Raw genomic sequence first — 22,205 nt, forward strand, 5'->3', positions numbered from 1 at the left:
TGTATTACCAAGCAAATTCTGCTCACTCGGGGGGGAGGGGGGTAAAACTACATTTATCTAGAAGGGAGACTGCAGCATCTGATTAGATGGGGGTCATGAGAGGAGATGAGTAAAGGACACCTGGGTTTCTAGAGTGAGTGGGTAGTGGTGCCAGGTGGCTTAGGTGCACAGCTCCATAAGTCTGAATAAAACACACACAGCTCCCTGAAATACACAGTCACACACTCAGAGTGAAAAGATTTATGAGCAAAGATAACAAGCTATGAAGACAATAGTCAAAGATGAATAACAGATGAAGGTAAAATACTTGAAAATTTGAGGGAAATTAAAAAACTTCTCAAATAATTAGAGGGCTCAAATATGTATTATTGATAAAACTTTCTTTACAAATAAATACATATTTGAAATATTAGAATAATGAAACACTGAAAACCATTTGAAATTTCTTGCAGTTAACTTAGAAATATGCAATCTTAGAACAGCACATGCTAATGTCAGTAGTAACAGCAAAACACAGGTAAACCTTAAATAATTGCTATTAATGAAAAAGAAAAACACACAAACCAATAGAAACAAAACCATAGTTTTGTTTCCTTTCCTTTTTTTTTTTTTTTAGGGCTGCACTCATGGCATATGGAGGTTCCCAGGCTACGGGTGGTATTGGAGCTGTAGCTGCCAGCCTCCACCACAGGCATTGCCATGTGGGATCCCAGCCAAGTCTGTGACCTACACCACAGCTCACAGCAATGCTGGATCAACCCACTGAGCAAGGCCAGGGATTGTGTCCTCATGGATACTAGCCAGGTTCGTTAACCACTGAGCCACGATGGGAACTCCTCCTTCTTTGTATAGATTATATGTCGGGAAAGTTATGGGAGGGGCCCACGGTCATATTCATATACGAGGTGAGTAGCTAAGACAGGGTCAGAATCCGCTTTATCGTTTCTTGCTCCAGAACCATGCCTCCCCACAGTTAACCTCCATAAGACAGAGCCTTCCTTGTGAATCTTGTAAGGGGCCGTGACCCATGACTCGTGACTCGATTTGTACGTGTAGACCTGGATTGTAGACACTGCTAACAATACCTCATTTTGACGATAACCTTTTGTCTCAAAAACGTACATAACCATGCTTTGACCTCTGACAGGTGGAAGAGTCCTCGGAGCTTTCAGAATGAATGTCTCTGGCTTAGAATCCTCAGGTTGGTTCGAATAAAAATTTCCATTTCTTCCTTAGATCAGTTACTGATTATTCCTTTAATAGAAATTTCAGAGGCCTGGTCATAAAAGACAATGCAGATTCTGGATCACTCATTCTAGGGGAGGCCAGTGATCGTGTCATAAAGACACTCATCAGCCCTGTGGAGGGGCCTATGTGGAGTGAAACAGGCCTCTTGCCCAAAGCCAGTGAAAGCGGAATACAAATCAGATACCGTGTCCTCCGTTTCTTGTTTGTAGGAAATAGGCTTCATTCAGCCTCCTTGACTTTCCCTGAGTTCCAAAGGGCAAATTAAAACAGTTGCTTAACAGGAGTTCCCACCGTGGTGCAGGGGAAACAAATCTGACTAGTATCCACAAAGATGCCGTTTCCATCCCTGGCCTTGCTCAGTAGGTTAAGGAAACAGCATTGCCTCAAGCTGTGGTGTGGGTCACAGATCGGCTTGGATCTTGTGTGGCTGTGGCGCAGGCTAGCGGCTGTGGCTCCAATTCAACTCCCTAGCTTTGGAATTTCCATATGCCACAGGTGTGGCCTTAAAAAAAAAAAAAAAAAAAAAAGCTAAATAAAATAAAATTAAGAAAGAAATGAAAGAGAATTACTTTATAGAAGAAATGTTTTCATCATTCTTTTTTTTTTTTTTTTTTTTTTTGTCTTTTTCTAAGGCTGCACCCAGTGGCACATGGAGGTTCCCAGGCTAGGGGTCCAATCGGAGCTGTAGCTGCTGGCCTACACCGCAGCCACAGCAACTCAGGATCTGAGCCGAGTCTTCGACCTACACCACTGCTCATGGCAACGCCAGATCCTTAGCCCACTGAGCAAGGCCAGGGATTGAACCCACAACCTCATGGTTCCTAGTCAGATTCGTTAACCACTGAGCCACGACGGGAACTCCCTCATCATTCTTTTAATAATAAGTAATATTCACAATTAGTCATTGATAAGTCATGGAAATTTTTTAATCTTCAAAGTACAAATTCTACAGATAGCATTCAGTTCACCACACTTTAGAGTGTAACAAATTCCAAACAGATGGAAATAAATGCATTTAAAACATCCCTATAAAGTTCAACAGAAAAATATAGACGTTTATAATTTAAGGGTAAGAAAATGACTTTTGAGCAAAATAAAAGGCAGAAAGAAAAAAACTGATTTTCCTCAATATATAACAGAGTAATACAAAAAAGCTACCTAATAAAAATACTCACCAATTTAAGATTTCAGTCCAGACATCTCCCCTGAAATCACATTCATTGTTTCCACTTGTGTGTCTAACAGACATTTCAAACTGTCACATTCCAAACCAAACACAGCGACAAGACTGTGACTCTGGACTGCCACATGGGCTGCCCACAACCAACCTATCCCTACTTGGGGTCCTGGGGTTCCTTGCCTTCAGCCTTGTCATTAATGTGAGGCCCCACTCAAAACCTGTTCCGAGTTAGGTCATGCAGCTGCCTGACACTCAGCCTCAGCAACGCCAGTGGACCCACCCCACAGCACCGACCAGCAGCCCTGATACTAAATCCATCCTTTGTGTTTATTTCTTGGGAAAACCAGCACAAGCCCAGAATGGCCCCGTGACCTTCTCCTCTGGGCACCTCACACTCTACCTCCTCCAGGTCCCAGCCCAGAGTCCAGGGCACCAGTCTGTTTGGTTCTGTTTCCAAGAGACCTCGTGGCTTCTGTGACATCATGAAGAAAACGTCTTCTGAAGGTGCTTTCTCCAAAGTTCCACCACCTTGGCTCACTCATCACTCAGCAGGCAGAAGTAGCACTTCTTCCGCCTACAGGTACTAAGGTCTGGTTTGCTGGCAATACCAGCTCTGTAACCTTTAGCGAGTCACTTAAGCTCTCTCCATTTCCATTTACTCCACTGTCAAAATGAGAACGATAATACCTACGTTATACCGCAAGTATATGGGACGGACAGAGCACAGCCGCACAGCTTTTAAAATGATGAGTTCGGGACTGTTGGAATCTGATAGCTTTTCAAAGATGGAGGAGTCTTTCAACAAGGTGAGAAGAAAACAGTTTTTTCTTGAAGAATAAAAGGGACAGGACCCTGGGAATAGGGTAGAATTTAACTGGATGCTGCAGGGCATTTGTTCTCTCATGCTTCCTTCCCTCCTTCTTCCCTCATTCAGACTCGCTTAAGCCAAGGCCAGAACTAGAGTGAGGTGAGTGAAGCACTCCTTCAGGCATGACATTTAAGGGGACACCAAAAACAAAACAAACAAAAACCAACCAGAAAAAAAAAAAAAAAAAAAGAACATGGTAGTTCAATAAAATACTTTTAAAAATGAAGGTTAATGTCAAACAGATTTTTTTGTCATTTCTAGGGCTGTACCTGCGTCATATGTAGGTCGCAGGCTAGGGGTAGAATCAGAGCTGGAGCTGCTGGCCTACACCACAGCCACAGCAACACCAGATTCTTAACCCACTGAGCAAAGCCAGGGATCGAACCCAAGTCCTCGTGGATACTAGTCAGATTTCTTTCTGCTGAGCTACAACAGGAACTTCTCAGATTAATGATGAACGGAACATCAAAATCTGAAAGACAAGATCTGGTTACTATGTTAAACCAAAAAGTGAGCAAGATTGAACTTCACACCTTAAGAACCTACAGTCCAGAAGAGGTGCAAATTCAAATCATTTGATTAACTATGATCACTCTGAAGTGACTAATTTTTTTGTAACAAGTTATGTGTGGGGAGATAATTTGAGACTACAAAGATATCCCATTCGTTATCAGTCTTCACCAAGAGATTTAAAATCAATGAGATTTCTGCCTAAATCAATTACTACTATGATGGTGGAAAGATATTTTCTAACTCGTTCCTTTTAGAGTTCTTCTATAAGTTCTTTCCCTTCTCATCCATTCATCATTGTATTTATTTATTTATTTTTGTCTTTTCTAGGGCTACACCGGTGGCATATGGAGGTTCCCAGGCTAGGGGTCCAATCGGAGCTATAGCCGCTGGCCTACACCAGAGCCACAGCAACGCCAGATCCCAGCCGTATCTGCAACCAACACCAGAGCTCACAGCAATGCCAGATCCTTAACCCACTGAGAAGGGCCAGGGATTGAACCCACAACCGATACCAGTCGGATTCGTTAACCACTGCGCCACGTCGGGAATTCCCATTCATCATTTATTTTAGTATGGACATATGAATATTTTATTGAGTTAAACTCTTAATGTAGTTATACTGATGCTCAGATTGTCCTAATTTTGCCCACAGAAGCCTCCTTCAAGCTAAATCCTGAAGAGCACACTTCAAAGAGCTTTGACAAACATATGCATTCAGGTAATCACCCCAAATCAAGATATGAAAGTTTCCATCAACCCAGAATGTTCCCTTCTGTTCCTTTTCAGACTTTCCCCAGACCCCTGGACCAAAGCAACCACTGATCTACTGTCCATCATATAGTTTTGCCTGTTTTAGAAATTCACTTCAAATAGATATATGTGCACCTTAGCTTACCACCAAAAATTCAAGGAGACTCCTATGACTATTTCTGGAGCTCTTTCTCTGAGTATCTCCTTCCACTCCCACACTCTGCTCATCAAATTCTAGTTACTTGAGTTTCCCCAAGCTCTGTTGTCTCACTTTAGCAAATCTGCTGTGCTCTTCTTGGGCTCCTCCTTCCTACATTGTCTCAACTATGCCTTCAAGTGAGAAAAGGCCACAGCAACTGTAGTATCTCATTTATTCTCCCTTCTCTCAAGGATCAAAGTCTTGCACTACCAGTTGTCCAATATCTGAAAAGACAAGTATTATCTAGTTTTCCGTTTATAGAGTGGGATAGCAAGTTTAGTTCTCTTATACCGGCACAGGTGTAAGCAGGGAATCCTCCATATTTTTTTGAGCATTTCCCTACTTTTTGGCACAAGAAGATATTCCATACTCATCTAGTACTTTCCCTGCCACTGTCCTAGAATCAGCCATTTCCCCAAGAAACTTTGATTCCTTTTATTAGAAAATGGTATTTAGAGACCAAGGTCTGGATACTTAGGTATGCTTATTGATACTGGGGCATCACTGCTCCCAGGGCCCATTCAACAAATAGAGTAGAAAACATAAAAACACAGATACTTTTTAAAAAATAACAAGACTAATTTTTTTACTTTACAAGTTTTTGAGTTACAGAAAAACTGCAAAGATAGTACAGAGGGTTCCTATATTCCCTGCACCCACTTTCCTCCACGACTAGCACACATTTTTTACAATTAATGAACCAACATGAATACATTACTATTAACTAAAGTCCACACTTTTTCTGTTCCAGGATCTCATCCGGGATACATTGTTTTTAGTAGTTGTCTCCCCTTAGGTTCCTTTTAGTTGTGACCATTTCTCTGACTTTTCTTGTTTTCATTGACCTTAACAGTTTTAAGGAGTTCAGGGCAGATATTTTTTCAAATGGCCCTGAATTAGCGTGTCTGATATTCTGCCATTACACTGGGATTATGTGTTCTGGAGAGGAAGACCACAGAGGTAAAATGTCATTTTCACCACATCTTATCAAGGGTACATGCAATCACTGTGCCCTCACTATGGATGTTAACATTGATCTAGTGAGGGAAACAAACACACTTAAAAAAAAAAAATTTTATGACCACACCCACAACATATGGAAGTTCCAGGGCCAGGGACTGAATCCAAGCCACAGCTGCAACCCGCCTGGATCCTTTTAACCTACTGCGCCCCGGCAGGAACTCCACACACATTTTTAACCATGAGTTCACACGAATCTAATACCACAGGATTCTTCCCTACCTTCCATCATCCACTCACTCTTTTCCCATAGTAAAACACTGGCTTCCAACAAATCAATATATTTATTTGTTTTCTCAATCCTATGATGCATACAAAATAGTTTCCAAATCACTGCTATTATGAAAAAGAACCTACAAAGTTGAGTTTAGGGATTGCTTGCATTTTTTTTTTTTTGGCTTTTTGTCTTTATACAATAGAAATATAGGCTCCTTATCTGAGATATATAAAGTTGTAAAAACTTTTGTCATTTTTCTTTTGCCTTTGCTTATGGTGTATTTTGCCTTACAAAGTGCTTTAGCTTTGTGTTCCCAAGTGTAGCAGTCTTTTCTTGTATTAAGTTTGGATTTTTAAGTCGTAATTAGAAAGCCTTTCCACACACTCAGGTTATAATGGAATTCACCTCTGTACTTGTCTGCTATTTGTACGGTTTAATTTAGAACTCTGATAAAGTTGGTGATTATACTTTTGTATGATATGAAGCATGAATACACTTTAATTTTTTCCCCAATGGTTATCCAGTTATTCCTCAGGGTTGCTCATTAAGAAGTCCATTTCTGGAGTTTCTGTGGTGGCTCAGCGGTTAAGGAACCCAACCAGTATCCATGAGGACACGTGTTCGATCCCTGGCCTTGCTCAGTGGGTTAGGGCTCCTGTGTTACCATGAGCTGTGGTGTAGGTCGCAGAGGCGGCTTGGAGCCTGCCTTGCTGTGGCTGTGGCGCAGGCCAGAGGCTGTAGCTCCTATTCGACTCCTAGCCTGGGAACTTCCATATGCTTCAGGTGCGGCCCTAAAAAGATACACACAAAAAAGTCCATTTTTATCCCAATGACTTGCTACCCTTATCATACAGTCTGCTTCTCTGTTTAATATTTCCAGGCTTTCTCTCCTAGCTGACAACTCATGGACTAATACCCCAGCTACCATCATAGACTTCTTGGCCGCTCTGGGGGCATGTGGAGTTTCCTGGGACTGGGACTGGGACTGAAACTCCACCGCGGCCGAGACCTATACCGCCCGAGCCGCCGCGCAGAATTCCTTAACCCACTGCACCGGGCAGGGATCGACCCGGCGCCTCCACGGCGACCCCAGCCACGCCGTGGGACTCAACTCGCCTCGCCACAGCGAGGGAACTCTTGTGCAAGATGTTGTAAAATTGGTTACGGAACCAACTCCAGGGCTTTTACCTCCCTCCAGAACATCTGGTAAAATGCCTGCTGCACGGTCCGGACGACTCAACACGTGAGAAGAAACTTCGCACATATACCGCCTCTGCAGCCACACACAGACGTCTGCCCGGCGCTGAACGGTCCCAGCCACACACTCAACCACCGAGTCAGAACACGCACCACCACGGCCGCTCACACACTCACCTGCCGTCGGAGAGACGACCACGCGCGGACAACAAGCGCAACACACAACTTCACGCAGCAGCCTGTGGACACAGCGCACCCCGTCCCATCCCAGACGGTCTCTTTCTCTCACACACAGACACACGCACGGACCCGCCCACCAGAAACATCGCGAGATCTTGCCTTGCGGTTTGGTTACTGCCTTTGGGCCTGGAGACTACGTTTCCCAGAAGCAACTGCGGCGCTGTTCCAATCGGGACGCAGCATCGGCGGTGCTTTGTGCGTCTGCGCCATCTTCCGGCTCCCGACTCCGCTGGTTTCTAGGAGGAAGCGCCCCGAGGCTAGAGTGGGCGCGGCAGCGGGGGCATCTGGATCCAAAGAGGCGGCAGGTGAGGGGCTCCGGAGCTCGCCAGGTGTTGTAGGATCCGCGCGGGAGCGAGCTCCACGACCAGGCAGGTCTCGGGCTTAAGCAGAACCGGAACGTCTTACCCCCACGTAAGTCAGCGGCTTTCCTCGCTCTGGACTACATTTCCCATCGGCCCCCGCAGCGCGCCCTGCTGGCGCCCCCTACCTGCAGTCGAGCTCATAGCCCGGGTGCATGGATCCCTAAGGTGGGTGTGTCTCTTGGAGGGTCCTGAACTCCAGAAAATGCTTGCTTATGGATGTTTTGCATTTATTCTTAACGTAGTTGTTTTTTTTTTTTTTAAATCTTTGACGAAGTGAGTTGCAAGACCCCAGAAGATTTGGAACCACTAGTTTATTCCGCAGCATAGTGAGGTTCCCAGACTAGGGGTTTAATCCGATCTGTAACTGCCGGCCTACAGCCACAGCCACGCCAGATCCCAGCCGCTACTGCGACCTACGCCCCAGCTCAGGGCAACGCCAAATCCTTAACCCAATGAGCAAGGCCAGGGATCAAACCCCCATCCTCAGGATACTAGTCGGGTTGGTTAATCACCGAGCCATGACGGGAACTCCGGAACGGCTAGTTTAGAAGCTGTGACATGTTTGAACATTTTACCGGATCTTGTTCAAAATTTGTTCAACCTTGGGGAAACGGTTGGGTAAATCACAGGCCAGCCCTATAATAGAATATTTACAGCTGATACATATAATGCTTAAAAAAAAAAGTGGTCACGAGGAAAAAGACCTGTTATGTGCTATTAGGAAACATTTATCATTATTTCATTTACACACTACTTAGAATTAAATATTTGTAACACTCCAGGCACTCTAAGTTTTTATGAAATGAGCCTCCGCATCTTAATACTCAATACATCTTAATACTCAATGTTTTCCATTCTGGTTTTGGTTTCGTTGGGGAGGAGGGGCAGTTAGCCTGGGCATGGGTGGGTTTGACGTCTTTTTGTTGTTGCTTTTGTTTTATGGCCGCACTCTTGGCATATGGAAGTTCCTGGGCTAGGGACTGAATCCAAACTAGGGGTGTGACCTGCACAATGGCAACCACAGGATCTTTCAACACTTCAGGATGGGGAGGTGGGGGTGCTGCAGTCAGGTTCTTAGCCCACTGTGCCACAGTGGGAACTCTGGGTTTCACTTCTTTTGCTGCATGTTTTCTTGTACAAAGGGCTCCATTGTGAATATCTTTGTCAGCTGATATTGTCAACCACATCATTTTTGATAGTTGCTTGGCATCCATCATATGGCTGTGTCAAAAATGATTCAACCACTTGCCTACCTGTGAAATGTATTAACTTTTTGGTTCAGTTTTTTAGCAAATATTATGCACATAGCTTTGCTGTCACATTTGTGCAGGGCCGTCTTTATGTGACGAGAGTGGAGCACTGGGCCTACTCCATCTAATTCGCCCACTGCCGCCATTCGTTGGCTCGAGGCAGGGTCCACAAAATCGTGTCCACAAGGCCTTGAGTTGGGCTGTGGGGTTCTTTGAGAATTTGGAAGTTAGGTTAAAAGCCAAGGAGACTTTCAAAGGTGTTATACTGAGGACATGAGAGTTAAATATCTGGGAAGGTTTCACTGCGGGCCGGGCTGATGCATCTCAGGCAGGCTGTGCTCCCAGGACTGAGGACAGCCTTCCTTCTCCCAGGGACACCACGTCTCCGTAACGGGACCACGTCTGAGCATCCCTAGCTCAGATTTGCATCAGTAACAAGGTGGAGCTGAGTAACGGCCAGAGTTTGTCCCAGCTCCCTCTAATTTTGGGGGGGGGTGGGGAGTAAAGGAGGTAGGCACTCAGTCTGGGAGCTGAGGCAAGCCTGGCCTCTAATGTTTGCTTTTTCCTCCCTCAGCTCTGCCATCTCCGGACTCTGCCCTTCCCCAGGAGAGAAACCGGGAGCAGGACTCATCAGCCCATGAAATTCTGAAAGTCATGTCCCTCGTGAGTTTTAAAATCATGTAAATATTTGCTTTCCTTATCCTGTAGCTTCCCATCTGGGTTCCATCCAAGAATCGGATTCTCAGATGTTCCCATTTTAGGGAATAAAAAGACCAGGCAGCTAGTACCCTCTCCCACGCCCCCATCCACTTGGACCGGTGCCCAGAGGGATTCATTTTATATACCATTCATCTTCTGATGGCTTTGTATTCCGCTGTGAGGCCAGAGGGAGAAGAAATCTCCTTCCTTACATAAAATGAGAACATCCCTTACAGGGACTGAGGTGTGCTGAAATGAAGATGAATGCTGGTAAGGGATCACACACAAAAGCAGGGGAGCTAGTGTTGGTTGGTCTCAGTTTCAGTGTGGGGGTGCCATCTCCTGCTACTGACAGGTGCGTGTGTGGCTGAAGTTTAGATAAAAATCTATGCTAGATTTGTTGTCAGAACTAAGATCTAGGAGTTCCCTTCGTGGCTCCTTGGTTAACGAACCTGACTAGGATCCATGAGAATGCAGGTGTGGTGTAAGCCGCAGATGCAGCTCAGATCCCACGTTGCTGTGGTGTAGGCCGGCAGCTGCAGCTCTGATTCAACCCCTAGCCTGAGAACTTATGCCACAGATGCAGCCCTAAAATAGCAAAAAAAAAAAAAAAAAAAAAAAAAGAGAGAGAGAGAATTAGGAGTTCCCGTTGTGGCTCAGTGGTTAACAAATCCGACTAGGAACCATGAGGTTGTGGGTTCAATCCCTGGCCTTGCCCAGTGGGTTAAGGATCCAGTGTTGCCGTGAGCTGTGGTGTAGGTAGCAGATGCGGCTCGGATCCTGAGTTGCTGTGGCTCTGGCATAGGCCGGTGGCTACAGCTCTGAATAGACCCCTAGCCTGGGAACCTCCATATGCTGCGGGAGCGGCCCTAGAAAAGGCAAAAAGACCAACAACAACAACAACAAAAAAAATTACGGTCTAGTTTGAGGTTGCACAGAGCATTTGAATCTAGGTCATCCTCCATCCGCGTCTTCAGTTTAAAAGCAAGCAGAGTACAGAGCTGGGGGTTTTAAGACAATCAGTTCAATGGATTAATTGTTCAGAATCTGGATTGTCATAGTTTTGGAAGAGCCTCAGGAGATCTGACCTTTGGAGACCACTGTACCCAAATTAAGAAAGTGGTTGAGTGAGTTTTCTTCACTTGATAAAACTGTACAGCTGATAAAATCTTCATTCGAGAATTTTCTCAGGAAAAACGTGTGTGCTATGTTCTGCTTTCACACAATGATGAGCCTTTGTCTTAAAGCAGATCTTGACCTTAATGAAAATGCTCTTTTCTAAGACAGAAAACACTATTTTAAGGAGTGACTGTTGTGGCTCAGCAGGCTAAGAACCAGCATTAAGTCTGTGAGGATGCAGGTTTGATCCTTGGCCTCATTCAGTGGGTTAAGGACCCAGCACTGCCGCAGGCTGCAGCACAGGCTACAGATGCAGCTCAGATCTGATGCCGCGGTGGCTGTAGCGTAGGCAGGCAGTTGCAGTTCTGATTTGACCCCTAGCCTGAGAACTTCCATATGCCACCGGTGCAGCTGTATTTAAAAAAAAAAGGAAGAAAATATTATTTTAATAAAATACGTTGGGAAAAGTACCAAAAATTGTTGGGTTTCGTTGTTACTCCATACAAGTACAAATGATAAGCCTCACACTGAGAGGCGTGTACCAAGGACACAGCAGGCAGTCTGTTTGCTTACACTGTTTGTCACAACTGGGAAAACGCCATTTGGCTAGATTTCAGTTTTCATCCCAGACCTAAGTAAAGAGCTTTGGCTTGCAGTAAAAAGGAAAACTCGAGACTGTATGAACATCTCTTTTACCTGTGCCCATCTTTTCCTGTCACCTGTTCACATCGGAAGCCTCCAGCCACCGCCTTTTCACCAGAACAGCCCATTCCTGCGGAGCCCGCCTCCCTCTCTCATCCCACTGAAAAACCTTGCCTTGAATTCTGCACATCACAGACCTGTCTGTCCTTCCAGGGGTCAGCCTTGTTCCGGGACGTGGCCGTAGTCTTCACCCGAGAAGAATGGGAGCAGCTGGCGCCTGCGCAGAGGGATCTGTACAGAGATGTGATGTTGGAAACGTATGGCAACCTGGTCTCACTGGGTAAGGCCACGTGGTCAGTCAGTTTGGAGGTTCCCCTTGGGCACATCTGTGACATCCTTGTCCATTTCAGGGCATCGTTTGAGCGGTTAGAGGGCAGCTCCATGGCCTGAAGCTACATCTCCCCCAGTCCCCGGGTGACTCGTACATTCCCTCAGCTCCTCCTGCCGCTGCCTCTCCTGCTCAGTAACAGGCCCTGGTTCTGAATTCCGGGGCTCCACACCATAACAGGGTGGCGTGTTTTTATCTCACATCCAGGCCTCGCCGTTTCCAAACCTGAGGTGATCGCCTTCCTGGAGCAAGGCAGAGAGCCCTGGATGGTGGAGGAAGTGGTGACGGGAAGCCTGTGCCCAGGTGAGTGAGGCATGTGTGGGGGGAGAAGCCACTGCAGACACCCGTCCAGCTGGTTAGCGAGGAAGCAGGCCCTTCGAGGTAGAAAATTTTCCAAGTTGCCAGACTCGGAGGTCCGGTCTCAGTCATCATCTTCCTTAGCTTGTCAGAAGCACTGGACAAAAATGCTGTTCCTTCCCTCCCGAAACATTCATGTGTGTGTGGGGCAGCTCTGCCTCTTGCTCTCGCCTGTGCTATGAACCACCCTCCGCCTCCCTGGTGGATCTTCTCACCCGCAGTAAAAACTGGAGCACTCCAGCGCTTAGGCTGGGCCCCTCCTCTTTACATCCATTCCCCAGGACCTTCTCCGTGACCAGGCGGTACACACTGTCCATACCCGTGCTGTCTGATGTGGAGCCACTGGCCACATGGAGCTGTTGACATTTTAATTAATGACAATCAAACACATTTTAAAACGCACTTGCCGCTGTCACATCTCAGATGCTCAGTGGCTGCTTTGTGGCTCCTGGCTCCTGTACTGGACAGTGCAGAGAAAGAACAGGGCCATCACTGGGGAGAGTTCTTGCGGCCGACCCAAATCACGACATTCACCGTTGACTTCTCCCTGGAATTGCAGATCCTCCACTTGGACTCCACTCTTAGGACTCCACTTGGATGTTCACCAGACATCCTGAGATTAAGTCCAGAAGGGCGTGCTGCATCCTTCCTGGCAGACACACTCTTCCCCATTTCTTCGGCATGTTAGCAACAGGGGCCTCTGTTCTCCGTGCTCCAGTCAAAAGCTATTGAGGCTTCCTGGACTGTGTGTGTCTCACACACACTCGGTCTGTCAGCATGAGCTCTACCTGGACATACACGCAGGACGTAACCCTTCTCACCAACAGCACCGCTACCACCCTCATCCCCACCACTCTTGGACTGTTGCAGCAGCCCCCTCCCTGTGCTTCTGCGCCCTCGCTTGTCCGCTGCACTGCATTCTCCACACAGCGGTCAGAGCACCCTCCTCAAAACGGCAGTGAGGGTGTATTACATCTGCTTAAAACCTGCCAGGACCCCCACCTCACTCAAGAGAAAATCCAAAACCCATATCACAGCCTAGAAAGCTCTAGTCTGTACTGCAGCTACCAGCCACAAAGCTATTTAAGTGTTAACGAAAACTGGAGTTCCCGTCATGATTCAGTGGTTAACGAACCCGACTAGTATCCATGAGGACGCAGGTTCGATCCCTGGCCTGATCCCTGCTCGGTGGGTTAAGGAAGCAGCGTGGCTGTGAGCTGTGGTGTAGGTTGCAGACGGGGCTCGGATCCATGTTGCTGTGGCTGTGGTTCCCGAGCCTGGGCATCTCCATATGCCATGGGTGTGGCCCTTAATAAAAGACAAAAAAAACAAAAACACTAAAATGAAATAAAATGTAAAATTCCTTTCCGCAGTCACCCTAGCCACGTTTCCAATGCCAACTAGCCAAGTAGAGCTAGTGGCTGCCGTACTGGACAGTGCAGAATAGACATCTTCAGCATCACCAGAGTTCGGTGGACTTCGATCCACTTGCCTGCCTCCACTCTGACTTCATCTGCTGCCTCTCGCCATGTTTCTTATTCCATGACGGCCACACCAGCCTCTCTGCTGTTGCATTAACACAGACGCTGGCAAGTGTCGTCTTTAAAAGTCCAGGCAGTAAACGTACTAAGCTTTGCCAATTAGATGGTCTCTGTCGCAACTACATAGCGCTGCGGTGGGAGTGTGCACGCAGCCAAGACAAGTAGGTACAGCCCATCTCTGACACAGCAAGCTTATTTCAGTTTCAAGGCTTCTTTGCCTGCTGTCCCTCTGCCTGGGGTGCTCTGGCGCTGGGTAGGTGATTTCTCAGCCTCAGCAGTGTTGACTTCGGGTGGGAAAGTTCTTTGGCATCGGGGTGGTAGGGGTCATTCTGTGCACTGGTAGGATGTTTAGCAGCCTCCCTGGCCTCCCCTCACTTGTGACAGACAAAGAAGTCTGCAGACACTGTTGAATGTCCCCTGGAGGGGCAAAATCTTCCCTGATGAGACCCAAAGTTACAATGTGACATGAATCCAAAAACATGTCCATTGGAGTTCCTGTCGTGGCTCAGTGGTTAACAAATCTGACGAGGAACGATGAGGTTGTGGGTTCGATCCCTGGCCTTGCTCAGTGGGTTAAGGATGCCGTGAGCTGTGGTGTAGGTGGCAGACGCAGCTGGGATCCCACGTTGCTGTGACAGTGGCATAGGCCAGCAGCTACAGCTCCGATGAGACCCCTGGCCTGGGAACCTCCATATGCCAAAAGTGCGGCCCTAGAAAAGACGAAAAAAACCCAAAAAATTCAGGAGTTCCCGTCGTGGCGCAGTGGTTAACGAATCCGACTAGGAACCATGAGGTTGCGGGTTCGGTCCCTGCCCTTGCTCAGTGGGTTAACGATCCGGCGTTGCCGTGAGCTGTGGTGTAGGTTGCAGACGCGGCTCGGATCCCGCGTTGCTGTGGCTCTGGCGTAGGCTGGTGGCTACAGCTCCGATTCGACCCCTAGTCTGGGAACCTCCATATGCCGCGGGAGCGGCCCAAGAAATAGCAACAACAACAACAACAAAAAAGACAAAAAAAAAAAAAAAATTCAAAAACATGTCCATAAACATCTTCTACAACGTACACAGCACTGTGCGAAAATGTCAAATGGGAACCTAAGAACCCACAAGCATTACAATGTGGCAGATTCATCCACGCTGAAGTAGTACTTGGCTCTCGGGAGCGAGCGAGGTCAGGCGTGGAGTGAGTGTGGGAGAGAAGGTGCCTGCTGCCATGTTGTGTGCGGACATGCTCGTGGTTCGGGGAATTAGAACCTGAGAATATCCGGGGGTCGTCATTCTGGCTATTACAGCTGAAATGTTGGAGAACAGGTTTTTGCTTTTGTCACTTGAATTTGACAGCATGTGCTTGTTTGTTTGAGGTGCGCAGTTTGTTTACTCCTTAGATACATGGGCTTGTATCATATATGTACAATTTAAATTACTCAATGAATTCTATTACATTTATGGTTGTACAACGACCATCACAACCCAGTATTATGGCATTTCCATCCCAAACCCCAGCGCACCCCCCCCCCCGCCCCCTTCCTGTCTGATTTGGAAACCATAAGTTTTTCAGTCTGTGCGTCAGTATCTGCTCTGCAAAGAAGTTCATTGTGTCCTTTTTTTAGATACCACATCAGTGATAGCATTTGATGTTGTCTCCCCACCTGACTGACTTCACTTAGCGTGCTAACTTCTAGGTCCATCCATGTTGCTGCAAATGCTGTTATTTCTTTCCTTTTAATGGTTGAGTAGTATTCCATTGCGTATATGGACCACATCTTCTTTATCCACTCCTCTGTCAATGGGCGTTTAGGTTGCTTCCATGTCTTGGCTATTTGTATATAGTGCTGCAGTGAACACTGGAGTACATGCATTTTTTTCAAGTCATGGTTTTCTCTGGATAGATGCCCAGGAGTGGGCTTGCTGGATCCAATGGTAGTTCTATTTTTTAGTTTTCTGAGGAATCTCCAATGCCGGCATCCGAGCCATGTCTGCGACCTACATCACAGCTCACAGCAATGCTGGATCCTTAACCCACTCAGCAAGGCCAGGGATTGAACTTGCAACCTCATAGTTCCTAGTCGGATTTGTTAACCACTGAGCCACGACAGGAACCCCCAGAACAGTGTCAATAAGAGTAGTTTACATATAATCTTTTTCTTGACCTTAATAGGAATATTTTTAGTGTCTATTCATTAAGCATAATATCAGCCAGGGAAATGAAATAGGGATATTTTCTTAGGTTAAAGCAGCATTCACCTTTTCATATTTTTTTCTTTTAATATATAGAGTCTGGATTACATGAATAGATTTCCTAATATTGAACTCCTGATACTGAATACTGAGTCTAAACATTCAAGTGTTGCATTTCTTGAGCCAGTTGTGGTCATTTATAGTTTTTCTGGAAAATGTATTTAATTTTTTTAAGTTTATGGTAAAATATACATAACAAAATTCACCTTTTAAAGTGTATAGTTCATTGGCATTTAGTATTAGTCATCATTATCTAATTTCGGAATTTTTTCATCACTCAGTGATATTGTGATTTATAGTAAGAAATGTTTTTGGTCTTCATCCCGGTTTTCTGGCGCATAGCTTTAAAACCCTTGGAATCTCCAAAGTCCTGAGTGTCTTCTGTATGCTAATTAGATCACTGGTGGCTGGGTCTCCTGGATAGCTTCAGGATGGAGGCTGGATGAGAGGGAAACCAATTAGGTGATCAGAGGGATGGAACTTTCAGCCCCCACCCCAACCTCCTGGAAGAGGAGAGGGGTCTGGGAGTTGAGCTCATCACTGATGGACAGGATTTGGTTAACCATACCTACATAATGAGGTTTCCACAAAAATCCCTCAAGCATGGGGTTCACAGAGTTTCCAGGTTGGTGAACTGTGGAGGTGGCGTGGCCAGAGACGGCATGGAATCTCCACATCCTTTCCCCCCCATCTTGCCCTATGCATCTCTTCCATCTGGCTGTTCCTCAGTTACACACTTTGTAACAAACTGGTAATATAGTAAGTAAACTGTTTTCCTAAATCCTCAGAGCCATTCTAGCAAATGATTAATCCCATGGAGGGAGTTGTGGGAAACCTGCGATTTATGGGGGGCACTGGTGGAAGCAGTCTGGTGAGACTGAGCCCTTAATCTGGGAGATCTGCAGAAAGAGTGTCAGGATTGACTTAAATTTGTAGATTGTCCAGTCAGTATCTGCCAGATTTGGAGAGCTGCTTGATGTAAGTGAAAAACCCACACACATCTGGTGACTAGAAGTATCAGAAGTGAAATAGGGAGAGAGTGTGGTGTTAGGAGTGTTTTTCCTAGACATACCCCAGAAGGAAACCCCATACCCATGAAGCAGCCATGTCTTATTCCCCCTTCACCCCAGCACTTGGCAACTACTAACCTGCTTTCTGCCTCAGTAGATTTGCTTATTGTGGATACTGCACAGAAATGGAATCATATGTGGCCTTTTGTGTCTGAGTTCACTTGGTATGATATCTTTAAGGTTCATCCATATTGTAGCATGTGACAGGATTTCTTTCCACTTTAAGGCTCTATTATATGCCACAATTTTTTATCCATTCATCTGTCAGTGGACATTTGGGTTGCTTTCACCCCTTAGCTATTGGGACTAATGTAGTGAACATGGGTGTGCAAATCTCTCTTTCAGAGTCAATTCTCTTGGTTATATACCCAGAAGTAGGATTGCTGGGTCAAACAGTACTTCTCTTTTTAATTTTTTAAGGGCCACTATGCTGCTTGCCATAGTGATGGCACAAATTTACATTCCCACCAATAGTGCACAAAGGTTCCAGTTTCTCCACATCCTGTCAACACTTGTTATTTTGTGTTTGTGTGTGTGTGAATTTTTTAATAGTGACCGTCCTAATAGCTGTGAGGCAATATCTCGTTATAGTTTTGATCTGCATTTCTCAAATGATTAGTGATGTAGTTTGAGCATCTTTATATAGGCCTGTTCATTTGTATGTCTTCTTTAGAAAAATGTCTATTCAGGTTCTTTGCCCATTTAAACATTTTTAAACAAGTTATTTGTGGCTTTTGGTTGAGTTTTAGGAGTTCCTTATATATTCTGGATATTAACCCCTCACTAGATACATGATTTGCAGATATCTTCTCCCATTCTGTAGGTTGCCTTTTCACTCTCTTGACTGTTTCCTTTGATGTGCAAAAGTTTCTAAGTTTGATACAGTCCCATTTGTCTATTTTTGCTTTTGGTACCTGTGTTTTGGGTACAGTATCCAAGAAATCCTTGCGAGGTGCAGTGTCATGAGGCTTTCCCCATTTTCTAGGAGCTTTATGGTTTTAGGTCTTTAATCCATATTGCGTTATTTTTTATATGTATGGCATAAGGTAAGGGTCCTGCTTCTTTCTTTTGCACATGGATATCCAATTTCCTCAGCCTCCTTTGTTGAAGAGCCTGTCCTTTCCTCATTGCATGGACTTGGCATTCTTGTGGAAGTTCATTTGACCATATGCATAAAGGTTTAATTTCTGTGCTTTCTCTTCTGTTCCACTGATCTTTATGTTTGCCTTTATGCCAGTACCACACTATTTGGATTACTGTAGCTCTTTAATATGTTTTGAAATCAGGAAGTGAGAGACTTCCAATTTCTTCTTCCTTTTCAAGATTGTTTTGGCCATTTGGGATCCTTTAAGGTTCCATATGAGGAAACCCAAACATTTCAGTGCTAAGACTATACATAAAATTTGGGGACATTATTTCATTGGTTGTCAAAAACAATAACTACTAATGCTAATTCATGTCCCAAACTGTGCCAGGTCTTCTCAGCAAAACATGAAAATAATCCAGAGGACCTCACTAGTATTGTTGCCATTTTGCAACTTTACAAGGAGTAGAACAGAAGTTAGAAAATAAGTGCTGTCTTTGTATAGTTAGAGCACAGTATATAACCAGCAATGGCTTAATTCAGATGAGTGCAAAAGTGCTCATGGAATAAACAATGTACTTTGATTGCCATCAAGCAACAAAACTCAATTGCATCACATGTCTGTAACAGAAAATGTGGCAGTTTGGAGAGAAGCGTGCTTTTAATGTCATGTCCTTAAAGGCAGATGTTTTTGTTTTTTTTTTCACATTGCCAAAAAGACCAAGTAATGTGTGATCACTTGAATTACTCAAACCACTTCCATTTGGGCATAGTTACATATTCCCAAACTAATTTTCTTCTGTCCACCAGGCTGGCTTTAATATTGCATGGTCTACTACAGTCTTTTGGTTGTCTTTCTTTATAGGATGGCAGCCAGATGTTGCTAATCATTAAATAGATGGACCACCAATTCATAGGTGGCCATCAGAATGACTGTGTTTGGAATCTGTCTTACCTGAGTTGTTAGACCACAGTAAAGAGACCCATAAAGGGAGCTTCCTCCTGAACAACCAAACATGGTGTCTGAAAAAATACTTCTACTTTATGCCCTCTTCATATGGTCTTGTTCTTAAAACTTCATGTGGATGAACTATGGTTGTGGTGCAAGTTTTTGAGATGACAGCAGCATCATTCCCCCAAAATCTGATACTTCTTTTACAGATTTTCATTATCTGCCATTGTCAAAGTAATCTTTTACTCCAGTAGTTTTTGCCTAATAATTTCACAAATAACCAATGAATAGGAGTCTCTGATATGCCACCAGAGGAAGCAGACATGCCCTTATAAAACCTTCTTTGGCCTTCTAATATACTTGACGACCACATTCAAGAGCTCTCATTCACTTTTCCCCATAGTTCCTTGCATGAAGCTGCAACAAATTCTTTTTAGCCAAATGGGACTGATTTCTGTGATTACGGTAAAATAGGCCACTGTAATCGAAATCATGTACCAGGTAAAATCAAGATCAAATACACCATTCAGCCTTTTCCTTGCAATTTGAATAACCAGCAAAGAATGTTGCTCTGGAAGATGCTACCCCATTAAATTCAGGCCTGATCTTCTAAATAAGGAGCAAGGCCCTCCTTTACTAAGGTCACTGTTAGGCAAAGGAAAGATCCAAGGAATACGGTCCAATTGACATTAGCTCTAGCCATGGTGTTCAGCTAAACTTCAGAGCCAGAAAGCATCACAGCAGAAGGCCAAGGCTGAATTATTACAACTTCCAGTTGTAATAGCCCTCCTATACCACTACATTCCCTTACAAGCAGATGCACTGTCAGGTTCCTCTGGCCAGAGAAGTATCTAGTCACCACTCTCCATCATTTAAAAATTCCACTTTATTGCCATATAATTTATATTCAAATAAATGCATGCATTTTACTATAATAAGAGTACTCACTAATGTGTATACTCACATAACCACCACTACAGAAAAATAAAGAACATTTTCATCACCCTGAAAAGTTTCCCTTCCCACACAGTTGCTCATAATCTCAGCCAACAAATGATTTGCTTTCTGTCACCCTAGGTTATATTTGTCTTTTCTAGGGTTTCATAGAAACATTCATTTTTAAAAATACGGTTCAGAGGTAATTCTGATTCATATTTACATTTTAGAAATACTCTTATAATATCTCTAATTACCTCGTTCATCTCAATTTATGGTCTTTCCTCTTTCTCTGTTTTACTTCTCCATTTTCTAATTGCTTAGTCACGTTCAAGAACTTACAGATATTATCTTGAGTCTAAAGTTTCCAATTTTTACTACAGTAGTTCTTTTTTTCTGGAAAAGGAAAAAACAAACACATACTTGTTTTGTTTTTTTTCAGTATTGGAATCCAGGTATGATACTAAGGTATTATCTCCAAAGCAGCACAGTTATGAAGTACAGTCACCACGGTGGGAGATAATGGAAAGTCTTACAAGTTATGGTCTTGAGTGCTCAAGTTTCCAAGGTAACTGGGAATGTCGAAGTCAACTTGACAGGCAAGAGGGAAATCCAGATGGACATTTAAGTCAAATGATAATCAATAATGAGGAAATGTCCACTTTCAACCAGCAAGCATCCCTCACTTTTTATCAGAAAATTCATCCCAGAGAAAAGCCCTATGGATATAATGAATGTAGAAAAGACTTCTGGCAAGAGGACTTCCTTATTAATCATCAAGGGATTCATATTAATGAGAAACCCTATAAATGTAAAGAATGTGGGAAGGCCTTCAAATATGGCTCACGACTAATTCAACATGAAAATATTCATTCTGGCAAGAAACCATATGAATGTAAAGAATGTGGAAAGGCCTTCAATTCTGGTTCAAATTTCATACAACATCAGCGAGTTCATACTGGTGAGAAACCTTATGAATGTAAGGACTGTGCAAAGGCCTTTAGTCGAAGCTCACAGCTGATTGAACATCAACGAATTCACACTGGTGAGAAACCCTATCAGTGTAAGGAATGTGGCAAGGCCTTTAATAGGATCTCACATCTTAAAGTACATTATAGAATTCATACTGGTGAAAAACCCTATGCATGCAAGGACTGTGGGAAAACCTTTAGTCATCGTTCTCAGTTGATTCAACATCAGACCATTCACACTGGCAAGAAACTCTACGAATGTAAAGAATGTGGAAAGGCCTTTAATCAAGGTTCAACTCTTATTCGACATCAGAGAATTCATACCGGTGAGAAGCCCTATGAATGTAAGGCATGTGGGAAGGCCTTTAGGGTCAGCTCACAACTTAAGCAACATCAGAGGATTCACACTGGAGAGAAACCCTACCAATGTAAAGTATGTGGTAGGGCTTTCAAACGGGTCTCACATCTTACTGTACATTATAGAATTCATACAGGTGAGAAACCATATGAATGTAAGGAATGTGGGAAAGCCTTCAGTCATTGCTCACAACTGATTCAACATCAGGTAATTCATGCTGAGGAAAAACCCTATGAATATAAGGAATGTGGGAGGACTTTAAATCACGATTCACCTACTATTCAACATCAGAGAATGCGTAATAGAGAAACACAAGTGAACTTAATAAATGTAGAAAAGCCTTCCATCAACACTTATCCCCTATTAGTCATCAGAGAATTTATGTTAGCAAGCAACCATATGAATGGAAATAATAGAAAGAGTCCATTAGCTTAGGCTAATCACAACTTACTCTTTATATCTTGGGGAAAGACTTAAATAATGTAATGCAAGTGAGAATTCCTTTGTTCAGAGCTATCCTTTATCCTAATAAAATTCATACTGAAGAAAAATCATATGGATGCAAATTTTTTAGACCATAATTGTCAAAGGTTGGAAAATATTTTGTCTCTTAACACACTCCAGAATCACATTTTCCTAACCACAGTGTAATATTTTAACAATAGCTAAAAGAGTGAATTTTCTCAGAAATTCACAAAAAAAAAAAAAAAAAAAAGAGCCAAATTACTTTTGGGTTAACAAGGAACTAAAAGAATGACAATGAGGGTTTTACATGCCAAGAAATGTGGGATGTGGCTGAAACTACTTAGA

The 22,205-nt window shown here is 44.2% G+C and overlaps 2 protein-coding genes, 1 long non-coding RNA gene and 1 pseudogene across 15 annotated transcripts in view; 1 reads left to right on the forward strand and 3 right to left on the reverse strand.

Annotated features, from left to right (window-relative positions):
• ZNF583 (zinc finger protein 583) overlaps nt 1–7,475 on the reverse strand; it is a 34,920-nt gene extending 27,445 nt beyond the window's left edge. For all 4 annotated transcript variants that reach the window (XM_021095099.2, XM_013998841.3, XM_084962234.1 and 1 more), the window contains exon 1: nt 7,370–7,475. The gene's annotated coding sequence lies outside the window, so the exon portion shown is untranslated. The remainder of the gene's footprint in view (nt 1–7,369) is intronic.
• A 165-nt stretch (nt 7,476–7,640) lies between these two features.
• On the forward strand, nt 7,641–21,946 carry ZNF582 (zinc finger protein 582). 10 transcript variants are annotated; one of them, XM_021095104.2, is made up of 5 exons: nt 7,641–7,959; nt 9,619–9,724; nt 11,718–11,844; nt 12,100–12,195; nt 20,509–21,946. In XM_021095104.2, the coding sequence occupies exons 3-5, from the start codon at nt 11,811–11,813 to the stop codon at nt 21,828–21,830; spliced, it is 1,452 nt and encodes a 483-aa protein (XP_020950763.1). In that variant the 5' UTR covers nt 7,641–7,959; nt 9,619–9,724; nt 11,718–11,810; the 3' UTR covers nt 21,831–21,946. The 10 variants fall into 10 exon arrangements, with proteins under 10 accessions (XP_020950763.1, XP_020950760.1, XP_084818363.1 ...); XM_021095101.2 differs by having other exon boundaries at nt 9,619–9,707; XM_084962237.1 differs by having other exon boundaries at nt 7,641–7,843.
• LOC146402494 (uncharacterized) lies at nt 16,168–20,462 on the reverse strand. The gene is made up of 2 exons (XR_014806778.1): nt 20,324–20,462; nt 16,168–16,462 (listed from the first exon to the last, which is right to left on the reverse strand). It is a non-coding gene; the product is annotated as an uncharacterized LOC146402494 (long non-coding RNA).
• On the reverse strand, nt 18,821–20,168 carry LOC102162549 (solute carrier family 25 member 36 pseudogene; annotated as a pseudogene).
• Nucleotides 21,947–22,205: the final 259 nt, after the last annotated feature.

Source organism: Sus scrofa, chromosome 6 (assembly GCF_054392235.1).
Source record: "Sus scrofa isolate SSC_HxYL_T2T_F1_AM1 chromosome 6, Sscrofa_HxYL_maternal_Yorkshire_Landrace_v2.0, whole genome shotgun sequence".
NCBI lineage: Eukaryota > Metazoa > Chordata > Mammalia > Artiodactyla > Suidae > Sus > Sus scrofa.

Coding starts and splice junctions, on each gene's coding strand:
- ZNF582 (XM_021095101.2), top strand. Junction 11,845..12,099: donor TGGCAACCTGGTCTCACTGG/GTAAGGCCACGT, acceptor TCTCACATCCAG/GCCTCGCCGTTTCCAAACCT. Junction 12,196..20,508: donor GACGGGAAGCCTGTGCCCAG/GTGAGTGAGGCA, acceptor GTTTTTTTTCAG/TATTGGAATCCAGGTATGAT.